This window comes from Brachyistius frenatus, unplaced genomic scaffold, assembly GCF_029030835.1.
Source record: "Brachyistius frenatus isolate BFR_SWC_R1_liver_20210118 unplaced genomic scaffold, ASM2903083v1 Contig_86, whole genome shotgun sequence".
NCBI classification, from domain to species: Eukaryota; Metazoa; Chordata; class Actinopteri; family Embiotocidae; genus Brachyistius; species Brachyistius frenatus.
This window is the reverse complement of record NW_027210685.1, coordinates 1,680,036-1,705,342: the sequence shown is the minus strand read 5'-3', so window position 1 is coordinate 1,705,342 and position 25,307 is coordinate 1,680,036. Positions and strand designations below refer to the sequence as shown.

Sequence of the window (25,307 nt, the reverse complement as noted above, 5' to 3'; positions counted from 1 at the left end):
TTAATTCCTGTGAACGTTGGATACTGACAAGGGCGTGTGTGTCTGTGTCTCAAACTGCAGCAGTCTGTGTTAGTGAGGAGGCGAGGCTCGGTGTGTAGCTGTGTGGACACAAAGGTTGCTGATGTAAACTATCAGCTGATAACAGGCTGACTTGTTTGACGTGTAGATCGATATGAGTAGATAGGGCCTACAGGAAGTTGGAGCAGTGTGAAAGTTATTCTCACAGCGCTGTTTTTATTATAATGTGTGATATTGTTCAAAACATGAAAAATGCAAACCTGTAGAATACTTTGTTCAAAATTAAATCCAAGTGGATGTCTATTCATAAAATGTACAACAAACTCTAATAAAACTTGTTTTCCAAAGAAGATGTCTGCATTTCTTTATTGTGGAAATACAAACATGTTTAAAGCATTGAGGTGATTACAGAAAACCTTTCATTTTCGAAGGTCACGTATTTTTCCTATTATTCTCTTGACTTGGTCCGGGTCTACTGCACTGGCCCAGTTGCCACCATACTTAAAATGAGAACTGATGATCATGCCATTTGCATCAAGGTAGTTTTCAATGTTGTCATAGGTCACTCCAGAACCTACCAACACCGGGATTTTCACAGACCGGGAAACCGCTGCAAAAACAAGGAAACAGCAGAACAGTGGCATCCAAAATGAAAATCTATATTATAATTCAAGTAATCTCTGTATATACGTATGTATGCATGTTTATGTGTTTGCGCCTCACATATCTTGTGTGCCATCTGCTTCAAACTTGGTGGGTGTGTTGCTGGGGACTCAAGGGTGTGCATTGGCAATTTTCGTGCCTTTTGGACATGAGACATGTTTGATATTAAAACCCCGTTTCCCCAAAAGTTGGGATGCTGTGTAAAATGTAAATAAAACAGAATGCACTGATTTGCAAATCCCATAAACCCAGATTTAACTGAAAATACACCAAAAACAACATGTGAAAAGGAGAAATTTCATTGTTTTATGAAAAACAAATGCTTATTTTGAATTTGTTTCCAGCAACATGTCTCAAAAAAGTTGGGACATGGGCAACAAAAGACTGTAGTAGTAGTTTCCAGCTTCAAATTCAAAATAAGCATATATATATTACATAAAACAATAATACGTCTTCAACATTTGGTACGTTGTCTTTAAACCAGTTTTAATTAAATGTGTTTATACAATTAGTAAATCATCGCCTTCTGTTTAAATTTACATTCTACACAGAGTTCAACTTTTTTGGGAAACGGGGTTGTAATTAACTTTGATAAAAAGGGGGAACTGGCAACTATAGCTCTGTGAAGTAGGGTGGATGGAACCTCGCCGTAAAGCAGCAGTTCAACAGCAGCAGACCCTTCTCTGCTGACATAATCTGCTTCTCTTCCAACTGTACTGGCTCAGCTTGGCTCAGCTCAAATCTAATCGCATTTTTTGTTTTCCATTGTCCGTGGATGGTATGTGGCACCTGCTACTATTTTAGTATCACTGCTGTTGGGTTTCCAAGTGAGCTAAACCAATATTAAAAGTTGACATCAAAACACTGCAGGCAAGGAGCTACAACAGTGTGATGGCCATGGTCTCTTTTCAGAGGTGCAGACTCCTGAAAGTGTGCGTTCTGTCCTTTACTGGAGTAGTTTATTGAATAGGTAGATATTTGCAACATGTTTGACATTCATAAATGTAAATAAAAGGGCGCAGTTGCAGTTCCACTGCGCATTAGGACGGACATGGTCAAACGTCTGTTGATGTTTTACTTACTTTTGCTGCGAGTTTTCTAAACTTCACTTATTATTGTAGAGTTTATAGTGACTTTTCTGTATACCAAAAAGTCTCTATAGTAATGGCTGCATGCAGCAGCGGCCACAAGTAATGGCAGCTGCTCCACGTGTGCCCCAGGTACAGATGTGCTCGTGCAGAGCAGTCAGCTGTCACTGTCATCCCTGAAGGAAAGCCAAGTGATGCCAGCTTATAAACCTGCCCCTTTCCCTTGACTCACGCTTTGGCAAAAACATTAAGCCTATGATCAACAGAGTGGAGATGGTGCGGAAGGCCTCCGAGCAGCTGGGTTCCCATCTTCATCCTCAGCAGCCTCATCCTCAGCAGCAACAACAAAAGTTTTGACGTAAGGACTGTTCTCATTGTAGAGCACCCACTGGCAACCCAAGAGTGTGATCCTTTGCTGAATCGAGAGACCGGGCAGGGCAGTTCCATTGGCCCTCCCGAAGCCTCTGTCTCAGGCAGGAGAAATGTCAGATGCGTGATTTTCATTAAAGGGCATCGTGTCAAAGTATACATCCTCTTTAGAGAGCTTCATCCCTGCACTAACGCTAACACACAGGTGAGCAGTAATGTTAGCTAGATATGAGGGCGAAGAAGCGCTACTTTGAGAGGAGCATGACGCCTTCTTCCGACAGCCTCCGACAGCTTCTTGAGAACGGTCAGTGCGCAAGACCCATCCTTCCTCAGCGGCTTCTCAAACACCTCACACTCTGCTCTGAGTGCTTATACACAGATTAGCCGTGCTATTAAGACCACACATCTGTCATGAAGTTAAGGCTACAGCTAGGCAATCAGCTAACAATGTGTTTGTGCTACATTGGAAAAGCAAACCGCGCCAATTCCTCTTTCTGTCAGTTCTCCAAAGAAAAGTGGGAGAGAGGAGCCACAGTTCTTACATTGTAATGACTATGAGCAACTGCGGTAGCTACAGGTCTACACCAGCTGCTACCTTAAACATCAATAACATCACGCGTGACGTTCGTATGGAAACCAACACGCCCACTGAACTTTTGCCGTCACAGAGGCCTTCTGAGCTCCCTCAAACCGCTTTCCATGGTGGGAAGAAGATGTCGGGTTGTCTGTTCTCTCTGCCAGGCAGCGGTCTCTCTGCTCGCCTGCGCACGGATCGTTATCCAGAGTGGGTGTATCTGTGTTGACCTTTCCCATCCTGGCTGGACAAAACACTGTGGAGGGAAGTATGCATTATGGTTTTGCCAACAACCTCCACCTTTCAACGGCATCTTGTGGAGAGGAGAAAGTCTTGACCCTGAGGAAGGCAGCAATAATAGTGGTCCCTCAGTCGGCGGAAGAAAAGGAATTTTCTTCCATTATTTCCAATTTCCTAAAACATTGGAAGCCGCATATTAATTAGTTACATCACACATCCTTTCTGCATGCTGACAGTCAAACAGGCGACTGGATCACATCCATAGATGTGACGGACGCATTTTTCCACGTCCTTATTTTGCCGCCACAGGAAATATCTACATTTTGCTGTGGGAGAGGGAGTGTAACAGTACACCCGTCCCCCATTTGGATATTCATTGGCTGCGAGCACCTTCTCCAAATGTGTGGAGAAAGTGCTGTGTCCTCTGAGATAGAGAAATGTGAGGATTTTGACATACTAGGATTAATGGCTGATCCTTGCTCTGTCTCAGGCCAAATACGGGGCCCACACTGAGCTAGTGATTCAGCATATCAAGGAGCTGGGTTTCACTTTCAAGCTAGAGAACAGTGCACTGCAACCAAGTCAGCAGATGCAATATTTGGGGCTATGTCTGGACTCTCAGGATGCTTGCCCGTCTGCCAGAGGAATGCATGATAGTGCTGCTGCAGCTAGCTCAGCATGTTAAGACAGCTGTCACGGTGACAGCTGGGAGGTTGATGTCTTCGCTAGGAATGATGTCAGCAGTTCATCTGCTGCGGTCATTCTCCAGGCTTGGGCTGGACCAAAGTCGAGATCCGGCAGGCTCCTGTTGCCCCTCCTAGCATGTCCGGATGTCTAGTATTGGAGCTCATCTCGTCTTCTAGATCATCTAGTGTGGTCCAGAGGGTGTTGCATCATTTTGCACAGCAGCTGCAACACAAGTGAGGACAGACAACACCACGGTCATAGATTATCTCAACAGGCAGGGGGGGATGTGTCAGAACCCCCAGCCTGCACAGGTTCATTAGAGACATCCTGACTTAGACAGAAGCTTTTTGGATCTCTGAGGGCCCATCATGTTTTGAGGAACCTCAATGTGGGGGCTGACAAAATGTCCCGGGAGGACCAGCTCTTGAATGAGTGAGGCTTCTCTCGAGAAGTAGCTGCGCTGATATGACAGTGCTTCAGCGGACCTATGGCCGACCTGTTTACGAGCAAGAAAAATGCTCTGTGCCCCCTCTGTGCTCCGTGCCCCGTGGCCAGTTCCAGACTGGCCCACTACCTTGGTTCAGGTGAGGGGACCATTCGTGCAGGTGCAGTTCTGTGACGGCGCCTCATGGTTTGGCAGTTAAAAGGAAGAAACGTACCAAACTTGGCCTGTCATCGGCAGCGGTCTCCACCATACAGAACGCTCAGGCTCCCTCCACCATTAAATCATAGAACACAATGGCGGATGTTGTGCGGGGACAGAGGCATGAACCGTGCTCTTGTCCTCCGCAGGATGTCTTGGAGTTTGTGTAAGTGTAAGGGCCATTTGGCGTTGGTCCTGTGGGCAATAACAGCTGGCCCAACAGCCAGGGGCCACCCTTTGGTGAAACCCCTGGGGGTTCGCAGCCAGACCTCTGGCAAGGCATCTTGTCCCTCAGTGGGACTTGCAGTTCATGTTGGATGGTTTGACGGTCCTGCCGTTTGAACCCTTGGAGCAGGTGGACCTGGTGGCGGTGTTGGTTAAGACAGCCCTCTCATTAGCGCTTGCTTCAGCCTTGTCAGTGCCTCCCCTATGCATGATTTTCACAGACGACGGAGGGGTGGGGGGTGGGGGAAGCTGCCGTTAAACCATTCTTTTCGCCAGAGGTCATTACCTCCTCCTTCATTTCCAGGGTGATCCGCTTGAGGGTTCTTGACCCTTTACATATGCCTTTACAAGTGCCTTTACGTATGTCCCGTGCAAGTAATCCGTTGTTATGTGGACTGTGCAGCAAGCTTAATGGTAGCCCAGATGAAACGGTTCACAACTTCTCTTTAGGGGCTACAAACTGACTAACTATTGCTTCGTTAATTCTGATTTCATGATGTGCACTATGCTGCAGAGTTTGGTTCAGTGGTCCAACATCTATTTTGCAAAGAATACATCATGATCATGCTTAATAAATCATAATTCATTATGATGCACTAACCTGGGAGTTATTGGCTTTTCTTTGTATTTTTTTTATGGTTTAATTAATGCTCAATTTAGCTATCCAAAGTAATTACAATGGTTAAAGCCATGCAGTCAAAGTTAATATTCGGTGCTACCCCATATGTCTCTTGGCTGCAGGAAGTATGGAGTTTTTGTGCGAGTACCTCTGAGCTCCCACGGGTCAGCCTGCAAACCAGTGGCTGCTCCTGTGATGATGAGTCCATCTGAAAGGAAGAACTCAGCGGCACGCGCTATCTCTTCAATGGTCAAGTCTGATGTCAGAACATGGGAGCTGAGAACACATTGATATAAAACAGTATAATCTAAAATAAATTTAAAACAGGAACGAGGAGCAGAAGCATGTCAGAAATTAGAAAATACAAAGTTAAAGTACTATGCAAATGTAAGTTCTTTGGGAACCTTCACTGATGAGACAGAATATTAGACAAAGGTTACTAAATCATCAGTACTGAGGAAATGCTTTTCTGAAATCTGTATCAATTCAAAAATGCTTCCAAGACATTTATTTAGCACCTCTGAGTAACATTTATAAGGCACTCTCAGTAATCACATGAAAAAGTATACGTATTTTAGACAAGAAGTTATTACATCCTTATCGGCTACATTATTTTTTATGTGCAAAGAATGTGGAACGAGAATGGAAACAGGATGGGGGAAAAGTAACAGTCTCGGTCATGAACCACTGCCCCTGGCTGAGGTGTTGTAAAGCCTGAGGGCTGTGGGGAAAAAAAGATCTGAAACCTTCAGTGAGCCGCCAGCTGCAACTGCTCCTCTGATCTGCTCCTCTGGCCTGCCAGGATGTTGTGTAGGCCCTCTGGCTGGTATCGTCCATTATAGCCAGTACCTTGCTCCTTATTCGCCTCTACACCCCAGTGAGTCCACACTGTTACCAAGTACTGAGCCAGCTTTTTTAAACCAACCTGTCCAGTTGCCGAGTGTTTTTGTCAGTCATACTGCCACCCCAGCATAGTGGACCATAAAAAATAGCACATGCCACCACTGATTTGTAGAACATAGAGGATTTCATTGCAGACATCAAAGGACCAAAGCCTCCTTCGGGAAAATAGCTGTCTCTGCCACTTTCTGTGAATTGCATTTGTGTTTAGGGACCAGTCCAGTTTTTTATCCAGATGCACACCTAAGTATTTGTAGGTCTGCACCTGTCATGAGGTGGTGTTTACCGGGACCCAAATGCAGGCTCACAGACTTAGGTATCGGTTCCAAAATACAGTCTTTATTCCAATCAACACAAAAACAAACAAACCAAAAGGTGGCACCTATTGTGTCCACTTGCTTCCAGTCGGGAGGGCAACTCAACCAACAGATCCGGGGAGACACGGCTGGCAGGACAGCCGGCAGACCAGCGGACAGGACCGCTGGAAGAAATGGAGTCAATAATCCTCCGAGTCGGGAGGGCAACTCCACCGACTGGTGACTCCGACAGGTAGCTCTGCAGGAGGAACAGAAGCCGGAGGAACGGGAACGGGACAGAGGACGGACGGGTGGCTAACAAATGAACCGACAACCAGAGGAGTGCAGGGGCAGGGTACATATAGTCTGGGGAGGTGATCAGGGAGATGCAGCACACCTGCAGGTGGTGATCAGGGGTGAGTGGCTGCATCTGCTGTGAGTGGTGAGGGGCGTGGCCACAGGAGGTGAGGAAGAGGAGGACACAGAACAAGTAGACAGGGGACTGAGGGGACACAGGAGGAGAGGTGATCGGGGGCAAAACCGAGGAAAACCGGACTCCTGACAGCAGCACCTCAATGTCCTCCACTCGGATGGGGAACGCCTTGCTTAGGCCTTTGAAAATCCACAATCTACTTTGTCTTTGTGGTGTTCAGAAGGTGACTGTTTTTGTCACTCCAGTCAGTAAAGGCACTAGTCAGGTCCCTGTATTCTCCTTCTAGCACATTCCAGGTACACGTCTAAATATCCGTGTTATCAGAATATTTCTGGATGTGACATGACTCAGAGTTGTCTGCTGTGTACGGTGTGAACAGGAATGGTTATGGAATGGAAGAGGTTAAATACCTGATAACTGAATTTGACTGTCCTACTATTGGTACATTACATACAGTACCATTAGAGAAAATGTAGTTCTATGTAAATGACTACCTGTATCCAGAGACAGAAAGTGTTAATATGCTTTTATATCTTTGTGCATATCAGTGGCTTATTGGGTTCTACTTACTAATCAAATTGTAGGAGAGTGATCTCACCTATGCTTCTTTTTGATGTCAGTGAAGACCTGCACATGGTCAGCTCCAATCTGCTTTCGATATCTCAGTAAGTTTCCAGCGCAAGCATTCAGGAGGCCCTCATCCGCCACGTGGGAAAAGACAAAACCTTCAGCCCTGATGAAATCAAGACCTGTAACCAAACAGTTACATTATATCCGTTCCTATTGGTAATCAAATTCAATCAATATTAAACAGAGGTATGTTTTGGCTGACACACAGGTAGCTTAGAAAATATGCAGTTACTCACTTAAGACCAAACACTTCACCTTACTTTACCGATAAACACAACTTAATATAAAAAGGATGGTCAGACAGGGAAATCTGCTGCTGTAGTGTTGAGTATGGGAAAATATGTTTATAATTTTGCCATGACAACACATGATTGAAGACCTCTGTCTTGATCTGTTCTAAAAGCTTTGGTAGCACATATAGCCTTAAATATAGAAAAATAAATTAATGATTTACTGAACCTGAAGCCAGAGCTACAGCCAGTGCCTGCTGGTTAACAGAGGAAAGTATTTGCACTCCGAGCGGCATGGCTGGACAGACACCTCTCACAGCAGTGCAGACTGCAGTCATACAGGCACACACCTCGGGTCCCACACAGAACGAGTAGGGGACATCGTGCATGTTTTCAATGATCATGCCATCCTAAAGAGGGGTTTACAAATGATAGTTACTGGCTTGCCTGCAGACTTCAGATGTGTAAGGACATCAAACAATGTGAAAAAAACGTACAACCCCTGCATCCCGGTAGATTGCTGCCTCCGTGCATGCTTCTTCAATGATTTGTGACATTTTAAAACATCCTAGTGGGGTACCTGAGATAGACAAGAAACTTGATGGATAAAGTATGATAACACAAGTTATAACTGCAATATTTTGCACTGATGCAATGTAACCATCTACAGTAAGCATTTGAAGTACCTACATTATTTGTATTTCATTCCACATTACGCTTCTACTCCACTCCAGAGAAAAATATTGTATGTTTTACTCAACAATGTTAATTTGACAGTTATAACTGTTAAACTATCGCAAATCTGTTACTTCATGAATAATATTTTTTTCAACAATAATGAACTCAAATTTTGTTTCACCTTAACCAACTACAACATAAAATAATACTTAAACATTGGTTCATATAAATTAATATTTAATCGTACAACACTGACAGGGGACATTCTAAATTGAGAACTACTTTTTTATATTTTAAGTGTATCTTGTACAACTCTTTAAAGTAACAACAATTTAACATGGGAACATTAAAGGGGATAGGTCAGTGCAATGTTACTTCACCTGGTAAGGACTTAACATGAATCATTCCAATAACTACGGATTTTAGGCGCCCGAAAAGTTCCAAAAACTTCATTCTCCTGTTTTTGTGAAGCGACCAGGGAGCAGAGAGCATATCTTGGTTTGTGTCCTTTAAAGCATGGGGGATCACGTGAGGGGCCGAAGGTCAATTCTGTTAATCAAACAAAATCTTTAAAAACAAACTGTCCTCAAAATCGGACTAAGGAAACAATTGTTTACATTACATGACACTGCATTAAAAATGCTTAAGCAGTGCAGAAAGGTTATTTTTACGGAGCCAAACGGACAAAAGTCTTCATGCCGTTGGTTGCAAGGGGTAGAAATAGGCATCGAAACAGTAGCACCGAGATCAATAATTGCCAGTTGGGAATCGCTAAGTACCGATTTCCACGAAATGACACACCAACTAGCAATTTGTTATCTCGCAGTCTCTCGATGGGAACCTGCAGCACAGGCTGGAGCTTCCGCATGGTATATTGTGTCATCCTCCCCTAAACAACAGATGCGCCAAGGATGACAGTGACATATGAGGCATTCATTGAACGCAAATGCTCGTGTGCCTCCCAATATTTTGGCCGCGGTGCATTCTACCTCAGGTTAACTCTAAAGGACGACGGCTTTGTTTACATCTGGCAGAGGAGCCACGCGGTGCCTGGGCACTTCCTGTTTGGAAGCACCGCCCCTGCAGCTGTCACCACAGCAGGTCCCACCTCCTGTTTGCCAGCAAAATAATACAAATATATGTTTTCCTTTTCTTTAGCACAATTGCAACTTACTTCAGCGAATACATGTGTTGTGTATATTGTGAGACTGTGGTGTACGCAGTCAAAATGACAGTATAAAGAGGCGGGGATTTTGGAGGTTTAGCGCCACATTATATCGACTCCCCCCCTGACGTCGCTGCTTGAACTCATCTCTGCTTTTACCAGACGCCAGTGTAGAGAAGCTAACCCGGCCTCGACTCACAAATAGGAGCAACAGGCTGAACAACAGGCACTGAAAGTTTGAACGCAACATCCGTATTTCTTCTTCGACGCTGATAAGAGTGAACTTCAAGGGTAGGATCTTGAGGTAAGTGATCAAAATGAAGCTTTATCGCACGAGTTAGTTCTTTCAGGTCGACATTTGTAACGTCGTTGAGCTACATTAATGGCAACTAAACTGCAACAAGTTACAAAACGGCTAATGGGGGAAAGTTTGTATGGCTGCTGATCTGTAGTTAGTGTTAGATGCGTCCACGGTGCTGGTGCTACTGTCGTAAACTGAGACTTCAAGCGTCCCTGCTGCGCCCTGGTCCTTCGGCCATTATATGGAAAGCCAGCTGTCCAATGTTAGTGGGGGGAAAAACGAGGTCCCCTGATAAATAATCAACAGGACCACGTAACACAGACTGTATACGGGACACATTTCATGAACATCCTTGAATGATGTGGTACTTTTTGACGACTTTCGTACTGCATCCTGTACCAATTTCCCCGCGCAAGTCTGAGTTGGGCTTTGTCAGAAGGAGGGAGTTAAGAGTGGGGGTTGGGAGTGAATGAATGTGTTTGTTTTAAGTCCCCATATGTACAACTTAAAAGCATTTATCATTCTTAGGTTTGCTCAGAACAGCATCGAACCACCAAAGTATAATGCGAGGAAAACGGTGAGTTTCGCAGTGATTTCCTTCACGACTCTATCTACCGCTTCAATCAAAGTGTGCGACGACAGAAATAAACTTATGTTGATGGAGCTTCAGCCATCCGGCTAGTTAGCCTGTTGTAATAGGACATTATTTTGACTATAATGGCACGTCTATTAAAGCTTTTTACGTTTTACGCTAACACTAGATACTGAAAGCACGTTTTGTTTTGTGTCGTAATAGGGAAGAGACAGAACCGAAGTGTGTCGCTCCCGAGGCGCCCAAGGAAAACACAGTAAGACCGCGAAAGAGGAAGGCAGATGTTGCCATAGTAAGTTGTCTGAAAGGTTTACAGACTAGTCCATAACTGGTCTAAACTACATTTTAAGCTGTTAAATATGTGTGTGATAGATGCTTATCACCTTGGTTGAATTTATTATTGTTTTTCTATTTATTTTAGTATTATTACAAATAAAAGCCCTCTCCGGATTCAGTGTACCTTTCACAAGTTCACAATATGCTGTGGGGGGAGTGGAAATTGATCTGATCAGACCCCGTTCTTTCCATTTTTGATTGTCAGTATTTACAAGATCTGGATGAGGAGGTAGCAGAGATGACAAAGAAGAAGAAGCAGCGTGTGTGTGAGGTGAGTGTGGTTATCTTTCTGAATTTAGTGTAGAAACATGTGCCTCATTCTACCTATCAGTTTTATTAATATATGCGCTCCCCACTAGAACTGCAATGATTAGATAATTAGTGCCAAGTATTTTGGTTATCAGTTGTTTTTGTCATGTTTTTAAACGGCTGATCCATTCACCAATAATGAAAATAGTTATTTGCAGCCTTATTGCTCACACAAAATTGGCTGTTATATCAATGGAACTCTGCCGGTAGTAAGGCTTGGTTGCTCATTGCTCAAGTACATATTGGCTGATCTGTTTCAGAATTTGTTTGTAATCGTCTACAGTCAAATCGGCAACATGTTTCTTTCCAATGATCTTAACCTCACATTTTCCACATTTTTTCCTGTTAAGCCGGGGTGGAGTCGTGAGGCTGGTTACACAAGTCCGCACAGGTGGATCCTCACACCTGATCAGGAAGAGTACCAACCAGTTTCCCTGATAAATGTGGGCTTCTCCTACTACAACTTTGACAACATATTTGTGACCCCTGTGCATTGTGCCCCGCTTCCTGCACTGTGGTGAGTACTGTTGTCGTGTGCCTGAGGAATCTCAGTTTTGACTCCATATCCTGTTACTATACGTGATCACTCTTGTATTAATGCACATACAGATGGGTAACAATTCAAAAGCTAAGCCTACATAAATGAGTTCAACACCGATGAGGAATTTTGGAGTGATGTGTTGGACAGCGCTGTCCTCCATGATCATCAAAACCAAAAGGAGGGCATATCTTTTGGGAATAATGCTGTTCATCCCCCTAGCAATGTCCAAATCAACGGCTAGGAGCACTGATGGAGGCTGATGGTGGAATCTAAGTAACATAGCCGGCCCAGTGAAATTGTTTTTCCTTTAAGGTGTTTCCCATCTGTAATGATTAAGGCAGCTGCTTAGCTTGTATGTCTTCCTTCATATTGGAATTTTTTTCTTTGTTTACAGCTAATTTCTCCTCCTCAACTTTAATCACTACCTCTACCACCCACTTTCAAAAAAAGGTGTGATGCAATGTAAAATATATAGCCCCAATTCTAAAAAAAGTTTGGATGCTGTGTAAAATGTAAATAAAAAGAGAATGCAATAATTTGAAAATCACATAAACCAATGTCTTATTGCAGATGGACTAAAGACAACATATCAAATGTTGAAACTGAGAAATGTTATTGTTTTATAAAAAATATATGCTTATTTTGAATTTGATGCCAGCAACACGTCTCGAAAAGGTTTGGACAGGGGCATGTTTACTCGTGTTGCCTCATTTCTTCTTTTTAAATGTTTGGGAACTGAGGAGACCAATTTCTGGAGTTTTGGAAGTAAAAAGTTGTCCTATTATTGCTAAAGATATCATTTTAGCTGCTCAACAGTTCAGGGTCTCCTTATCATATTTTTCATTTTAATAATGCCCCAATTTTTCACAAAGTTGGTGAACCACTCACCATCTTTACTGCTGAGACTCTGCCTCTCTGAAATGCTGTTTTTATACTGTCATGTTACTGATCTGTTGCCAGTTAACCTAATTAGTTGAAATGTTTTTGTTTTTTTTATCTTTACACAGCTTTGTCTTTTGTTGACCCTGGCCTAACTTTTTGTTGCTAGCATTAAATTGAAAATAATCACATTTTTCATAAAACAATACAAATTGCTCAGTTTCAACATTTGATATGGTGTCTTTGGTCTATTTGCAATTAAGTATGGGATTTGCAAATCATTACATTCCGTTTTAATTTACATTTTACACAGCGTTCCAACATTTTTGGAAACGGGGTTGTAATGCATAATTCAGTGATTTGCAATCAAACCTAAACATAATTAAAAATAGACCAAAGACAACATATAAAATGATGAAACTAAGACATTTTATTGCTTTATGAAAAATATATGATCATTTTGAATTTGATGGTAGTAACAAGTTCCAGAAAAGTTGGGACAATTTTTTAATGTTCGTCAATGCAAAATGCAAAGCCCTTCATGAAACAGACACTTAGCAGAACAGAGAAACAGACAAATTAGCACAACTTTCAGTGACAGAAAAATGCATAAGCGACACTCGTATGGAGTTGAAATGAAACGGGTACACAGGACCTAGGTAAGTAAATAGTAATTACTGGACATAACTGCAGCTCTGTGAGTATGTTTGTATTTCTGCCCTCCCAAGACAGTGGTAGGGTAAACACTGAATTGAAAATAAGTGGTGCATCATGAAATGAAAAATAAGGCAAAGGAGACCCTGAACTGAAATCCTATAAAAGGCAAGAATAGAGAAATATTTCACTTTCAAAACTTAAGCAACTGCTCTCATTTCCTAAACGTTTACAGAGTATTGTAAAAAGAAGAGGTGATATAACACAGTGGTAAACATATCCATGTCCCACCTTTTTTTTTTTTTTAACAGTATTGCTGTCATAAAATTCCAGATGAGCACACATTTTCATAAAAAAATACCATTTCTCAGTTTTGAACGTCTGATATGTTATCTTTGCTACATTTTCAATTAAATATGCGTTTACATGATTTTCAAGTATTTGCATTGTGTTTTTGTTTAATTTTTACAGTGTCCCAACTTTTTTGGAAATAGGCTAAAATGCATCCATTTAAAGCCATGTAAGAACTAAGTTGAGAAGTTTTTGCACAGTAGTTGTCTTTATCCAAGGAAAATCATACCTGTGATACTGTATTGCACATATTTCACAATAAGTACGACAGTTGAATGTAATTATTTGTACCAATGTGTCCATCTGTCTCAGCTGGGCTAGTAAGGATACAGTATGGAACAATATGTTGGAGAAGGACAAGACCTACACGAGGGATGTCCACATGATGAAGAAGCATCCTCATCTGCAGCCGAAGATGAGGGCGGTTCTCCTGGACTGGCTAATGGAGGTCTGTAGTATGTCCTAGGTTACATCCATGTTTTAACATGAGAATGATCACTGTCCAGACATGCACTTGAGCAGTTTTTGAGAACTATGTGCTGTCCATCAGCAGGGTTTTCAGCGAAAGAGCGAGAGAGAGAGATTTTTTTGCCTGCTGAGTTCATCTCAGTTTGTAATGTATAGTAGAACTAGTCAAATTCCTAAAGAGATGTTGATGTTACGAGTATTTATTGTATGGACGTTTAAAAAACAACCTATTTACAGGGAGATATCATTGATATAATGGCTTTTTCGTTCTAAACATTACAGTTACTCTTCTGAAAAGAATAATTTGTCATGTCAAATATAAATGCTTTATTTAATAATTTTTTTTAAATTATCAAAAAAAAAAAAAAGGTTTAGTAATACAAAAGAGCCAATAAGAGCATTGATAAAGGACTGGACTGATAAGAGCATGGATTAGGGCTGCACGATTCTGGTTAAGATGAGAATCACGTTTTGTTTTTTGCTTAGAATTGAGATCACTATTCTATCAAGGTTTGTGAGCAGTCCTGCAAGGTGCATTGAACTATCAGCAGGCATGATACCTGTTATGATACGTGCATATCAACTCTGGACAACACACAGGGAAGGTGAATGAATAACTGAACATTTACAAAAGACCATCAGCTTTATTGTCTTGTCGTCTCTTAAACCTTTGAACCAGTATTTTTCTGAGCGTTGTCTTTTCACTGGTGTCGCTCACTTGCTCTATCTCTAGTTCTGCACAGCTGCGGTTTCTGCTGCTCTGCATCACATGGTGTAACGCTGCATTGTTATTGGTTGAGGACAGAGTGGGCGCAATTGTTTTGATGGAGCTGATGTCCTGGATGAAAATACATCACAATTGCTGTCATTTAAAAGTTCTCTCCTTCTTTTAGAGACTTCCTCGCTGATCCCTCAGCTGTTTACAAGCTGTTCAGATCTGCTAGATAGATAGATAGATAGATAGATAGATAGATAGATAGATAGATAGATAGATAGATAGATAGATAGATAGATAGATAGATAGATAGATAGATAGAGATATCGATAAAGGAAAAAAAACAATATATATATATCTAGATAGATAGATATATATAGATATATCTATATGGATATATATCTATCTAGATATATATATGCTCTTTTTTTCCTTCTATAAACCTACGCACTGAACATGAATATTGTCGTTTTCATGTTGCCATTGGTTATGCGAAGCGCAAGCAATTAACAATGCAAGTTTGCATTAAGAAAGTTCAATCATTTTAAATGATGGGTTTAGGGCTGCTTCTAAAAATATTTCTATCATCAATTCAGCTGCAGATTTGTTTATCGATTAATTGTTTGGTCTATGAAACATCAGAAGTCTTTACTGATACCTGCAGAAAAAAAATGACATGCCTTGGAGAGTGAAAGAGAGAGTAGAGGGAAGGACCTCAGTGCATCATTGTGCTATAGGCTTAGGCTAACTAAGGGATGGTTTAGCTTCACCCAAGACCTTTCCTAAAAGCTTTCTCCAAAAGGAAAATTTTAAGCCTAATCTTAAAAGTAGTGTTGGTTCCATACAAGAGGAGCCTGAATGCTAAAAGCTGTCTCCCATTTGACTTTTGGAAACTGTAGTACCAAAAGTAAGCCTGCACTATGAGATCTTTAAGATATGATGGAGCTTGATCATTAAAGATGCTGTAAAGTAGAAATGAAAATGAGTTTTAAGTTCATCACACCACAGAAGTATGGGTTGTTAACTACCCATCCAAATTTGGATGAAAAAAAACCCACAGACAAGTATGTTAAATTAAATTAGGCAAAATCAGCAGTCTTCTTTGCTCTGAGACTGGGGGGAAGGAAGGGGGTGTGTCCTGAAGGAGCTGAAGCTCCGCCCCCTCGCTGGAAGGTGTTCAGTGTTGTGTATGACAGTCCTGTGGCTGCAGTTCTTTCCCCCACTAAGCGGTCCATCTGACATCCAACCTCTCGGTGACTTTATGCATGATGTCCCACTGGTCCTCTGTCTCTCTGGTGGACGGAGCAGCCTGCTTTATGAAAACAGAATAGAATCAGAATTTATTTGTCCAATGAGTGAAACATACAGATGCATATAAATGAAGCTTGTCCCCCTGAGCTGTAACACAGGAGTAAAACTGGACACCAGAGACAGAAGACAGTGAGTCTCCAACTACTTCTAACACACCTGCATTACAATAGTGGAGATAATAAGAGAGGAGGAGTTGATTTAGTTCTGTAACGACTGAAACATGAACAACGCTGCATTATATCACATGTTAATTCATTACATCACATCAATTCATTACATCGCATCAATTCATTACATCACATGTTAATTCATTACATCACATCAATTCATTACATCACATGTTAATTCATTACATCACATCAATTCATTACATCACATCAATTCATTACATCACATGCTAATTCATTACATCGCATCAATTCATTACATCACATGTTAATTCATTACATCGCATCAATTCATTACATCACATGTTAATTCATTACATCACATGTTAATTCATTACATCACATGTCAATTCATTACATCGCATCAATTTATTACATCACATGTTAATTCATTACATCACATGTTAATTCATTACATCACATGTCAATTCATTACATCACATGTTAATTCATTACATCACATCAATTCATTACATCACATGTCAATTCATTACATCACATGTTAATTCATTACATCACATGCCAATTCATTACATCACATGTTAATTCATTACATCACATGTCAATTCATTACATCACATGTTAATTCATTACATCACATGTCAATTCAAACTTTGAACCTGCAGGTTCCAGGTCGAGCTGACAGTCTTTCTCCTCCACCTCCACCTCCTCCTCCTCCACCTCCTCCACATGCTCGTTTATCCGGACCGGTATCGGTACATGTAACCGAGAGGGTCGCTGATTGTAACGTTACACCGGAGTACAACAACAACAAGCCTCATTAATGTGAGGACTAGATGTCCTCTGGTCCATGTTCACCATCACCCCGACATGTAAAATACAGAGTTACATGTATTATAGTTCTTATCGGAGCTTTATTGAGACATAAAACAATCCGCGGTTATCGGAACATTTTCCTCTGAACTCTGCTACGAGCTCAATACAAGATAATTAACACGTTAGCTCCCATTTCACCAAAATAAAGTTCTTCTACACCGAATAAAATCACGTTAACGGTTTGAACCGAGGACTAAATACAGCAGAGTTACTGTGGACAAGTTATCTAGTATAATTATAACAAGCACAGAACTTACACTGAGTGGTGGACCGCCGGGGGCAGCGGGGGACCCGGCCGGCGGCGGCGTCCACCGCTACTGCGGCAGCGGACGGTGCCGGCGCCCCGAGAGACGAACGGCCGTGAGGGTGAAGCTCGGTTCGGCTCCGCTGCAGGAGGAGCGGTGTGTCCGTGAACTCCGTCTGTCTCCGGTGGAAGTTGGTGAAACTATCCGCCGTGAAATGAATGGTCCCTGCACAGGCAGCTGTTGTTGATGCGAAGCTCTCCATCAGCGAGGCTCTTGACAAAATCAATCCACCTCTTTATCCTTCATCAGTCGGACATTTAAACAGCGATGCAGCGCTGCTTTGGAGGGTCTTGCTTCCAGGAAAGATGCACTTGCAGGTGGAGGGAGACGTCCTGTAGCAGGTGGAGGGAGACGTCCTGCAGCAGGTGGAGGGAGACGTCCTGCAGCAGGTGGAGGGAGACGTCCTGTAGCAGGTGGAGGGAGACGTCCTGTAGCAGGTGGAGGGAGACGTCCTGCAGCAGGTGGAGGGAGACGTCCTGTAGCAGCTAGCTGATGTACAATAACAATCTGAGATTAGGAATAGATCAGGAGTAGAACTGAAGTCCAGTGGGATGACCTCTTATGCAAATGAGCTCCAGTTTTTTATAGCGTTTCACCCTGAGAGGAGGAGCCATGCAGAAGGTTATAGAAACTGGCTGTGAGCTGACATACTGTAGATAGGTTGTTGTGACGTAGATAGGTTGGGTTTTAGCCCCGCCTAAACAAAACCTGAGCTGAAGACTGGTGAGAAACTGTTCAACAGTCTAACTCCACATTTCAGTGCGACAAAGTTTCAGCAACTCATTTCACATGTATATAATGTACTGAGAAGCAAATCTTGGAATTTGCTTTACAGCATCTTTAAGGGCTTTGTGTCTAAGGAGAAGGTTTTAGAATTCTATTCATGGTTTTACTGGGGGAAATGAAGAGAAGCTAATATTGAGAGAAATGTGATCGCTTACTGAATTCTGTCAGTACACTTGCTGTAGCGTGATTCAAAAATCACCAAGTGTGACATCCTGATAGTAAGGATTCACAATAGTCCAGGCTAGACAGTATTGCTCAGGTGAAGGAAGGCAGTCTTAGACACTTGCTTAATGTGTGAGTTAAATGACACATCCCCACTATACATGGGAGCAGGTAAAGTCACATGATCGGGAAAACACCCCAAACTGAAGAGCACCAGAGGGACACTATTTGCACAACCGAGAAGCACTACAATGCAGACCATTTTTACCTACCGTGTATGTTTTGATGTCGAGTCCCTGAGGTGTTAAGGGCCAAATACCATAACTTCAGTTTTCAGAAGTAAAAAATTACAGGTCATCCTGGCCTTTATTTAAAAAAAAAGGCTTGAAGTTCACTGACTAATTTGTTTGATCTGGCTTCATAAAAATAGCTGCTTTTTATTTTTCCTGCAAAGCAATGGAATTGTTTCCTGATGATATCGCCCAAGGGAAAAATGCATAACAAGAAAAGTATCAGTTGAAATCCAGATACCTGAAACTCGATGACGAACATTTTTGTACATGAAAGAGTCAACATTCACATGAACAATTTAAAATGAATATGATAAACGCGATTTAAAACTACCTAATGTAGTTCCTTTAATCCCATTGACATGTTTCATTCTCTGTATTATCAGTGTTTCCCTTAACATTATCTTGGGAGGGAGGACCACCACCAATTTTCACATGGTTGACTATTAGACAATAGTCTAAACCGCGCACACCAGATTTGGGCTCGTATGAATTAAATGGGAACCCACCACACACCCACAAACAAATGCAGTTATTTGTACTAATACACAGATGCTACATAAATGTAGTAATGTTCTTTTTGCGTGCATGTTTTAGGTGAGTGAGGTGTACAAACTGCACAGGGAGACGTACCACCTCGCGCAGGACTACTTTGATCGCTTCATGGCCACACAGAGAAACGTCTTCAAATCAACACTTCAGCTCATAGGCATTACTTGTCTTTTCATCAGTGCCAAAGTAGAGGTAAGATGGTTTGGACTTTACAGAATTATATCCTGTAGTAGTGGAATAAAAACAATCTCTGATTGTTAAGTAGTCTTCTTGTTGTTACTTGTCTTTGTGGTGGGTTTATTTTAGATACATCCTAATTGCTAATTTCCCCTTTCTGCATTTCCCCCCCCCCACATGTTAGTGTTGTGATTGGTTGATAAAATGCACCTCTCCTTTGTTTATGTTTCTCATAGGAGATGTATCCTCCCAAGGTCCACCAATTTGCCTATGTTACAGATGAAGCCTGCTCAGAAGATGAGATTCTTAGTATGGAAATCATTATTATGAAGGTAAAGAACACACACATCATTCCATGATATATCAGTATGAATTGGTTAAAATTTGTACACATACCCATGCTATGGTATTGCATCTGTTACAGTAAAATGTCAGCAGAAGTAACTCAGATTTGGCTGGTTTTTTTGTGGATAAAGAGGCCTTGGGTTATACACATCACATTGTTCCACTATAAAGGCCCATTAAGTTGATGCTCTTAGAGACGCCAGTCAAATGTTGGTGATACATTTCTGAAAAGAAATCACATCGTTCTGAAGATGTCAAATATTTTTTTGGATGAGAAAAGTCTTTTGTATACAGTACAAATTACAGCAAGATATCATGAAACTGAACCTCATTAAAAACGTGATATATGCAAAGCCCATTTCCAAAAAAGTTTCAACACTGTGTAAAATGTAAACAAAAACAAAATTTGTATGTATTTTTATTGGTTATTATTACATTACATTATTCAAGAACAAGCTGATATAAAATATACAGTAAATGCAAAATGACAATATAAAAAGGAACATGTGTAAAGAGCATTTATTTGTAGCTTAAAGGTCATCCAAACTTGCCCATAGGTGGGAATCAAATCATTTTTCTTATTTTCTTATACATTTTTTGTTTTACACATCACAGATGTTTCATATTTCCACAAACCCGAGGCACCATATTAACCATGATATGATTTCACTAAATATCTTCAACCGTGTATGTGTAAAGTAGTATGGTTATGAAGTGATGACGGAGGGCTTTTGTAACACTTAGCAGCAAAAAAAAAAGACAACTGTGAGTTAGATTTAATGAGACTGGAGTATTTAAATTAAAAAATGTGTAATGCTATGAATCCTTAGTTACCTGAATTTCTAATTGTACACAGTGGGCTTCTTCTGTTTCTGTTATTACTGGAAATGTTAAGAGTTTGTGTTACGTTGTCACAAAAATCCTTCCTTTAGATTTAAATTTTAAGTCATTGTATTGCTGATGTTCAAGGTTTGTGGTCGTTGTTCTCTAACACTGCACATGTGCACTCTTGTCTTTCTCTTCTAACACAGGAGCTGAAGTGGAGTCTCAGCCCACAGACTCCCATCTCCTGGCTCAATGTTTACATGCAGGTGGCCTACCTGACAGAGACAGATGAGCTGCTCATCCGCAGATACCCCCAGGCTACCTTCATACAGATCGCAGAGGTATTTTGTATGTGTGTTTGTTTTTTTCCATACTATGTGATGTATCTGTTGGGTAATGTACTAAATTAACAATGACAGGAATAGAAGTAGAAGGATTTAAGTACAGTCATATGAAAGAGCACCTCCCGTGGAAAATCTTGGCTTTGTTGACAAATTTGTACAAGGAAACATTTGATCCTGTTTACAATGGTGCCTAATAGTAAAGGTGATGTACTCGATGTGTGAAATCTTTTAGGGATTTCCATAACTTAAGTAAAGATATGATTAGAACCTCCACAATATCAGGCAGATGGTTTTATTTTGTGGCTGATTGCTGTTATGTGATGAGCTATGTTAGTTGTCAGGTTTGACCCCTATTTTACAAAATTTACACTATTTCCAACTGCGTTCTGTTGCTTTCTTGAGTTCCAAACCAGTATTTAAAATGAAATATACTTTTTATTCACCAGCGACTTATGTCCTTTATTCATATCTAGCGCTCTGTGACTGATTTCAGACAAAGCTATATTATATTTAATTATGGAAATTGTGTTTATTAGATTATTCTGTTACAGTTTACGTATTTGGAGAGTTTGACTTTAACTCATGGTTTGTCTTTTATAATCATTTTCAGTTCCATACTCCTTTTGAGATGTGCTCTAATGATTCCTTTGCTCTTTTCTAGTTGTTGGACCTGTGTATGCTAGATATGCGTTGCCTTGAGTTTTCCAATGGCATCCTTGCTGCTTCAGCGCTATTTCACTTTTCCTCTTTGGAGCTGGTGGAAAATGTCTCGGGTAAAAAAAGAAACGGAACAAAAGAACCCATATACACAATTTTTTCATCTCTGATGCTGGTTTGACCCTTGTATCTCACAAACGTATTGCATTGTACCTCTTCCTTCTGTCCATGCAGCTCTAAAGAGGGTGGAGGTAGAGGAGTGTGTGAGGTGGATGGCGCCATTTGCCATGGCTCTCAGAGAGGTTGGGGGGTCGCCTATGAAAACATTCACAGGAATCCCTGCAGATGACATGCACAACATTCAGACCCATGCTGCCTATCTTACATGGCTGGTAAGGGAAAGTGTTTTAATAATAATAATGGGAAAATAAAATGGAATAAGTAAACAAAAATAATCTGCTGTCCATGAAAATAATTATTTACCAAGAAAGTGAGTTGTATTGAAATACAATTTAACACAACTGCATATAATATCATTGTTAACAGTACAATGGACATTCCCACATACTAAGATGTGTAAAAATAACTTTATATATAGGATATAAAATATATATTCATAGTAATGTATGGAAATATATTCATGTTCACATTTTATAATTTCAGGATTGTCATCAATGCATAGTGGAGCTTTCAAATTTCAGTGTGACAGTATGCTGGTATAATTTTCACAATGGACTTAAGTTGCTTCCAGTTGTGAAAAATAAGCACATAATTGTGCTTACAGGTGACATCACTGTTGATGTGTATTTTTGTTGTGTACAGGACAAGGCCTGCTCTTACCGAGATGTGGAGTTGAAATGCCACGACAAATGTCCTGTGCCTTCATGCGTCCTGACACCGCCACTGAGCAGTGAGAAAACTGAAGAGTTTGTTCAAGTGCATCCTACAGTACTGAAAATAAGGCAGAGGATGGGCACCCCATCACCACAAAGACACCTCCCAAAGTAGCAAAGCACTGAAACTGACAAGGCAAGCCAAATCATTTTAGAGTTTTATAGATTTTATTTCTAAATGGACAAAGGGAAACTGATGTGTGGACTCTAACGGGGACGTCTCTGCAGTGCATATGGATACAATGGATTTTCAGTGGGGAAACGATGGAAAAAGTATCTCCTCCTCAAAGTCATGCTTATTACTTGGATCAGGATGCTTTTCAATGTCTCTGAAGTTGGTGCACACACTAAGTTTAGCTAAATTGGGGATCACTGAGACAGAGAGGAGATGGTTTTGCCCTTATCCCCATAGGAACTTATTTAACCCTTCAGTTTTGATTAAAACAAGCAAAGGGCTGTTGGGGATAGGACGGCACACTTGGAGATTTAAAAAAAAAAATGGCATTGCACCCAAATGCATGCAATAACTACAGACCACCCTTGAGCTTAGTGGTGGCCATTTTTATGTTCTATGCAGAGGCCAAATTGAGTGGACATTTTATGAAGTCACTACTTGGATCGTGTGTGTGTGTGTGTGTGTGTGTGTGTGTGTGTGTGTGTGTGTGTGTGTGTGTGTGTGTTGTGTGTTTTAATATTAATCTTTTTTGTTTTGTTTTGTTTTAATCTTTTGGCCTCTTTCGCCCAAAAATGATTTCTGGGGTCATATTTGGCTCTTTGTGCTGCTATAAATTGGGCTTTGCATGATGAGAAGTGTGTGTGTGTTTGTGTTTGTGTGTGTGTGCGCCAAGAAATACTGTGTTGCTCTTGTTTTTGCTTTTACTTTTGCCATTTTATTGGACAAAACATGGTGGTGGTTAGTTGGGGAAGCAGTAGCTTGACTACCATACTAGACAAGTGAACCAGCCAGGCTTCATAAGCTAAAATATTGTTTGTATTTAATTTTTATTTTCATCCCAACCAGCAGTTTCATTGCCCACCACCAAAATGTAAGATTTTTGTTGGACTTTTTAAAATAAAATGCTGCTACATATTTTTCATTAGTTTAGGAAGACTCTTTTAATTCATTGTGTGACATGCCTCTTTTAAAGTAGCAGTGCACAAAACCATTCTGTCAAATATTTTAATTAAATCTTGATGTTAATATGCAACATGAACAACTCACTCTTTTCCTTTACTCCTTAAATAGGCAATCTGTAAGATATTTATTTTAAAAGGTTAAAAGATTTACTTCACCTCATCGACAGTATGTAGAAATAGCAGTGTTGATGTTGTCAGAGATGTCCAAGTATAGTTAGAGATATCTACTGAAATTAGCATGCTAACCAGCTAGCGCTACCCCCCCCCAAAAAAGCACTCTAATAATTTACAAAACATTTAAAATTAATTTCTCAAAAATCTTTATCCTACTGTACTATTACTCTAAATTGGAACACAGCAGCCACATCACCTTGCATCATTATGTGCATGAATCACTTATCTATTAATCAATTTTTGACTATTATTTAGTTTTTTTTCCAGAAATTTGTGCAACAAATAGCTCTTCTGTGGGATCAAACTTCACAGGGCATCCTTCATTGGTGGTTCCATCCCTGGTTCCTCCTGTCCACATTCCAAAGTGTCCTTGGGAAAGTCGCCAAAACCAAAGTTACTCCCAATGGCAGGCAAGCTCCTTGCATGGGAACTGCCACCGTTTGGGTGTGAATGGGGGAATGGGAGGCAAACTGAGTGTGCACATTGAGACCACTAAAGTGATAAAGCACTGTATAACTGCAGGCCATTCACCATTGTACAGTATGTGGACTGTCCCATTAGAAAAAAATAACACGGTATGCAAATTTTTTTTTATTTTATTTTTTTAGTATTTTATACACTTTATTAATCCCCGAGGGGAAATTTCTTTACTACAGCAGGGGGGCTCTCAGGGGGGAGATGCTGCAGCAGGCTGCCACTAGTGCGGCGCCAGGTAACCTGACCTGAGGTGCATGTTTTTGGATGATGGGAGAAAGCCGGAGAACCCGGAGAGAACCCACGCAAGCACAGGGAGAACATGCAAACTCCGCACAGAAAGGCCCAGGACCGGATTCGAACCCGGAACCTTTTTTGCTGTGAGGTGACAGTGCTAACCACTGCACCACCGTGCCGCCCATGTGAAGTAGTCCTATAGTGTTCAGCTCTACCACTACTTAGATTAGATCACAGTCAGTATCCTCAGTCTCCTCAGCTATCAGCACGCCACCTGTGTACTGAGGCGGTGTGCAACCACCCGCACATTCTGGAAGTAGACACCGAAACTGACAGAACGGGCGACTGCACTAATTTCTGTCGGGACATCATTGTACTAGTAAGGAGCGTACGCTGCTTTCAAAATATCAAACCCTGGCTCACCAGTAACCTGAAGCTACTCCTCAACCAGAAAATGCAAGCTTTTAAGGATGAAGACAAGGAGGAGCTCAAGTTTTGTGCAACATGAGCTGAAGAGGAGATTAAAGCAGGCAAAGGAGGACCACGAGATTAAGCTCGAGAAAAAGCTGCAGGACAACAACAGCAGAGAGGTGTGGAGGGGAATGAGGACCCCCCTTGGCTAAAAAGAGAACAGCCAGGGAACAGTAGGCGATGTAAGACGAGGCCATTGAGTTCAACTGGGTCATTAAAAAGTTTGACACGGCGGTCAGTGTCCACCCTACTCCAACTGGTACAGCCCCAAAAGTTCTCTCTCTCTCCACTTCAGCTGCAGCTTCCCCTTTACCACCTACCCCAAACTGGTATTCTCCCCAAACTGCTGCTGTAACCCTCCTCACACCAGGGACCCCCACCCTGTTGTTCTTGGCAGATGAGATGAGGGCGGAGCTTAAGAAGCTGCTGGAAAAGCAGCCAGCCCAAATGTTGACTGCTTCAGGTCCGAGTAGCCCAACTGGCTGAGCCTCTCCAAAAGATCTTAATCCTGAGTCTAGTTCTTTGGAAAACAATGCTTTGTGCCGGTTTCCAAAAGTAC

At 41.4% G+C, this 25,307-nt stretch overlaps 2 protein-coding genes across 4 annotated transcripts; one reads left to right on the top strand and one right to left on the bottom strand.

The window, feature by feature from the left end:
- Positions 1-370: 370 nt before the first annotated feature.
- LOC138627484 (uncharacterized protein F13E9.13, mitochondrial) lies at positions 371-8,978 on the bottom strand. Of its 3 annotated transcripts, XR_011311388.1 has the most exons (7): positions 8,674-8,978; positions 8,113-8,195; positions 7,845-8,025; positions 7,354-7,504; positions 5,275-5,402; positions 742-820; positions 547-628 (listed from the first exon to the last, which is right to left on the bottom strand). XR_011311388.1 is itself a non-coding variant. In XM_069709836.1 (6 exons), exons 1-6 carry the CDS (start codon positions 8,783-8,785, stop codon positions 438-440), a joined length of 846 nt encoding a protein of 281 aa, XP_069565937.1. In that variant the 5' UTR covers positions 8,786-8,977; the 3' UTR covers positions 371-437. The 3 variants fall into 3 exon arrangements, 2 of the variants coding, with proteins under 2 accessions (XP_069565937.1, XP_069565938.1); XM_069709836.1 differs by lacking the exon at positions 742-820 and having other exon boundaries at positions 371-628; positions 8,674-8,977; XM_069709837.1 differs by lacking the exon at positions 547-628 and having other exon boundaries at positions 636-820.
- Positions 8,979-9,603: 625 nt separating this feature from the next.
- Positions 9,604-23,352, top strand: ccne1 (cyclin E1). The gene is made up of 12 exons (XM_069709870.1): positions 9,604-9,762; positions 10,288-10,336; positions 10,556-10,643; positions 10,893-10,958; positions 11,347-11,513; positions 13,734-13,869; positions 19,060-19,206; positions 19,428-19,523; positions 20,568-20,702; positions 21,367-21,478; positions 21,597-21,754; positions 22,185-23,352. Exons 2-12 carry the CDS (start codon positions 10,323-10,325, stop codon positions 22,368-22,370), a joined length of 1,305 nt encoding a protein of 434 aa, XP_069565971.1. The 5' UTR covers positions 9,604-9,762; positions 10,288-10,322; the 3' UTR covers positions 22,371-23,352.
- The last annotated feature ends 1,955 nt before the right edge of the window (positions 23,353-25,307 follow it).